Consider the following 2,476-nt stretch of genomic DNA (forward strand, 5'->3'; position numbering starts at 1 on the left):
AGTGTGATTGTGGGTTCTGTTTGGATATGTGGGTGGTTGGTTGTGGTTTTGATTGATGTTATGTCTTTGGGGTGCGATTTGTGATATAAATTGTTTAAGTCTGGTGTTATGGATGTATTTTATTTGTTGGGAGAAACCACTAGCCGCTAGTGCTTGATTGTAGTATGGAGCGTGATTGTTAAAGATTTCTTCGGAAGAGGCTATATCAGATATGCGGGTAGAGATACCTATGATTAGAGAAACCAGCATGTGTTGGATGTCACTTGTCTATGTACCATTTAGCAGTTTTCACTTACTAATGTTCTAAAGGAAGTGGAGGAGGAGAAGTTTCTTATTTCCACACATCTTTTGGCTAACAAACCTTTCTCTAAGTGCCTATAAGTTGCCCCCTAATTATGAAAAATAACCGAACTTCAGAACAATTGTATAAAATCCCCTAAACATGGGAAATCAATATTTTTGGGCATGTGGTATGAAAAAGGAATCCAATGTAAGTAGTTAGGATTAAGAAGGGCATCCAGCTGCAGAATTCACGCCAACATGGTCATTGAAGCACAATGCAGTCCCTGGCCCCACTAGATCCTGTCAAACCATCCAACTCATGCCAGCTTGGAACATAGATGTTAAATGAGGAGGATGAGGAGAAGGCAGAAGATGAATGCAACGTGCTTGGATTCTCAGCAATCCACACCCCAGTCAGGAAACTAACTTTGTTTATAGACAGAAGCAATAGCCAAAGGTGCCGCGAGCGGAGGTTTCACAGTATTCTGGTTGGAATACCTGTTGTGGTCCTTAGGCCTCGTAAAAAGTCAGTGGCAAGCTACTTCTCTTAGTTTGTCAAAAATGTCTTGGATATGGTAAGTGATATGAAACTGGAAGATGGTACTTCCATATTGGAGGGAGATTATGTATTTAAGTGACATAATCATAATCAAAGACCCTTACATTGTGACTATTAACAAGAAAAACCTGTCTATATAGGGATAAGCATATGTATGTGGCTAAGAAGTTTGCTCTGAAATGATTGAAGAGCTAGCCTGCAATAAACTAGCATTCCATCCAGGAAGGAGTGTTGTCACCTCAATTACCTGCTTATGAGTCCTGTGGTTCATGACAAACCTAAGAGATCTTGATCTTGATGGTTCTACAAAATGGTTTCACAACCAGACATTCTGCCAGATATAATCAAACTAATGTAAAATGTCTTATTGTTTAGTTCCTTAATTTCAATGGTGTATGAAGAATTATTTAAGACTGCTTTGTAAATGGTTCTTACAATATATCGTTATTAATTTATGGCTTTACTAAAATCTGCAACTTTGATTTTAATTTACTTCAAGGCACTACTCCATCCTCTGAAGAGAACAGTCCATTTCAGCAAGATAAAGAGAGGCTTTTCGATCGCCAAGCCTCTCAGGCCGATGCCGCCCGTCCATTCTTGCAAGCTCTCGCTGAAGGTAAACTTCAAGACCCTTCCGTTAAGGCCATCCTGTCTCTTATAGAAAGATATTCAAAACAGCAGCACAACAATATACGAATTGAATTTCCTCCTGATCATCCTGTAGAAGAAGTCAGCCGGTGAGTAAACATTGCCAGTTTCTGTATTTCTCCCCACTCTCGCAGACCCTGGTTGCCTCCTTTTCTTGCAACCATTGTTACTCTAGCTCCTGCAGCCTCTCATTGCCTCCCTTCTCTCACAACTTCCACTACCTTTCCCACAAATCACCTCCAATTTCTCACAGGATCCCATCAACTACTACATCTTGAAGCCAGCCTCCATCACCTCCCCATTCTTTGCCCCCACACTACCTGTCCCCACTTTACACCCTGTTGCCTGCCCCTCTTCACAACTTTTTTTATCCTCTTTTCACCCTTAATGGCTCTTCATCTTTGTACCCTCCCAATGTATTGTTGTTTACTTATTGTGACTCTTCACATATTTTCATACCTGCCGATGTTAATAAATCACTAATTCTTCTCTTTTATTTTACATTATCAGTTTGTTCCTGTCTGTACTTCTGAAGCACCATGATCTTGGCCATGTTGCTCTGAATCTCATTGATCATGTGAATGAAGATTCCTGTGCCAAGATAGTCTTGCCACGTGCAATGGTAGAATTGGTGAAAATTGTTGGGCAAGCAAGATGGTCCTTGATCAAAGTAATTAATTTTTTTTATATATACTCAGAATTATTGGATTCCTCTAATTTACTTACTCAAGTATTTGTATTTAAAGATTTTTCATCCAACAAGAGCCACACCCTATTTAAGATAAATACTAAATGGTATGTTTGTGTGTGTGTCTATGCATGAAACTCAAGTCATGAGACATACTCTCAGCTTCAGTTTCATATCTTCTCCCTGGATAGAATGCCAGTTTTTCTAGTCTCATCTCTCTCCTGCTCCCTCTTACACTTTTGCTGATTCCTCTCTCTCTCTCTCTCTCTATCTCTATCTCTCTCTCTCTCTATCTCTCT

General features: G+C 39.8%; 1 protein-coding gene across 4 annotated transcripts in view; it reads left to right on the top strand.

The window, feature by feature from the left end:
- The window catches only part of LOC106884435 (E3 ubiquitin-protein ligase HERC2), a 265,512-nt gene that overhangs the window by 103,619 nt on the left and 159,417 nt on the right, over positions 1-2,476 (top strand). For all 4 annotated transcript variants that reach the window (XM_052973690.1, XM_052973692.1, XM_052973693.1 and 1 more), the window contains exons 24-25: positions 1,341-1,578; positions 2,000-2,159. In XM_052973690.1, coding sequence (XP_052829650.1) covers positions 1,341-1,578; positions 2,000-2,159 — 398 coding nt within the window. The remainder of the gene's footprint in view (positions 1-1,340; positions 1,579-1,999; positions 2,160-2,476) is intronic.

The sequence above is a fragment of the Octopus bimaculoides genome, chromosome 16 (genome assembly GCF_001194135.2).
Source record: "Octopus bimaculoides isolate UCB-OBI-ISO-001 chromosome 16, ASM119413v2, whole genome shotgun sequence".
Taxonomy (NCBI): domain Eukaryota; kingdom Metazoa; phylum Mollusca; class Cephalopoda; order Octopoda; family Octopodidae; genus Octopus; species Octopus bimaculoides.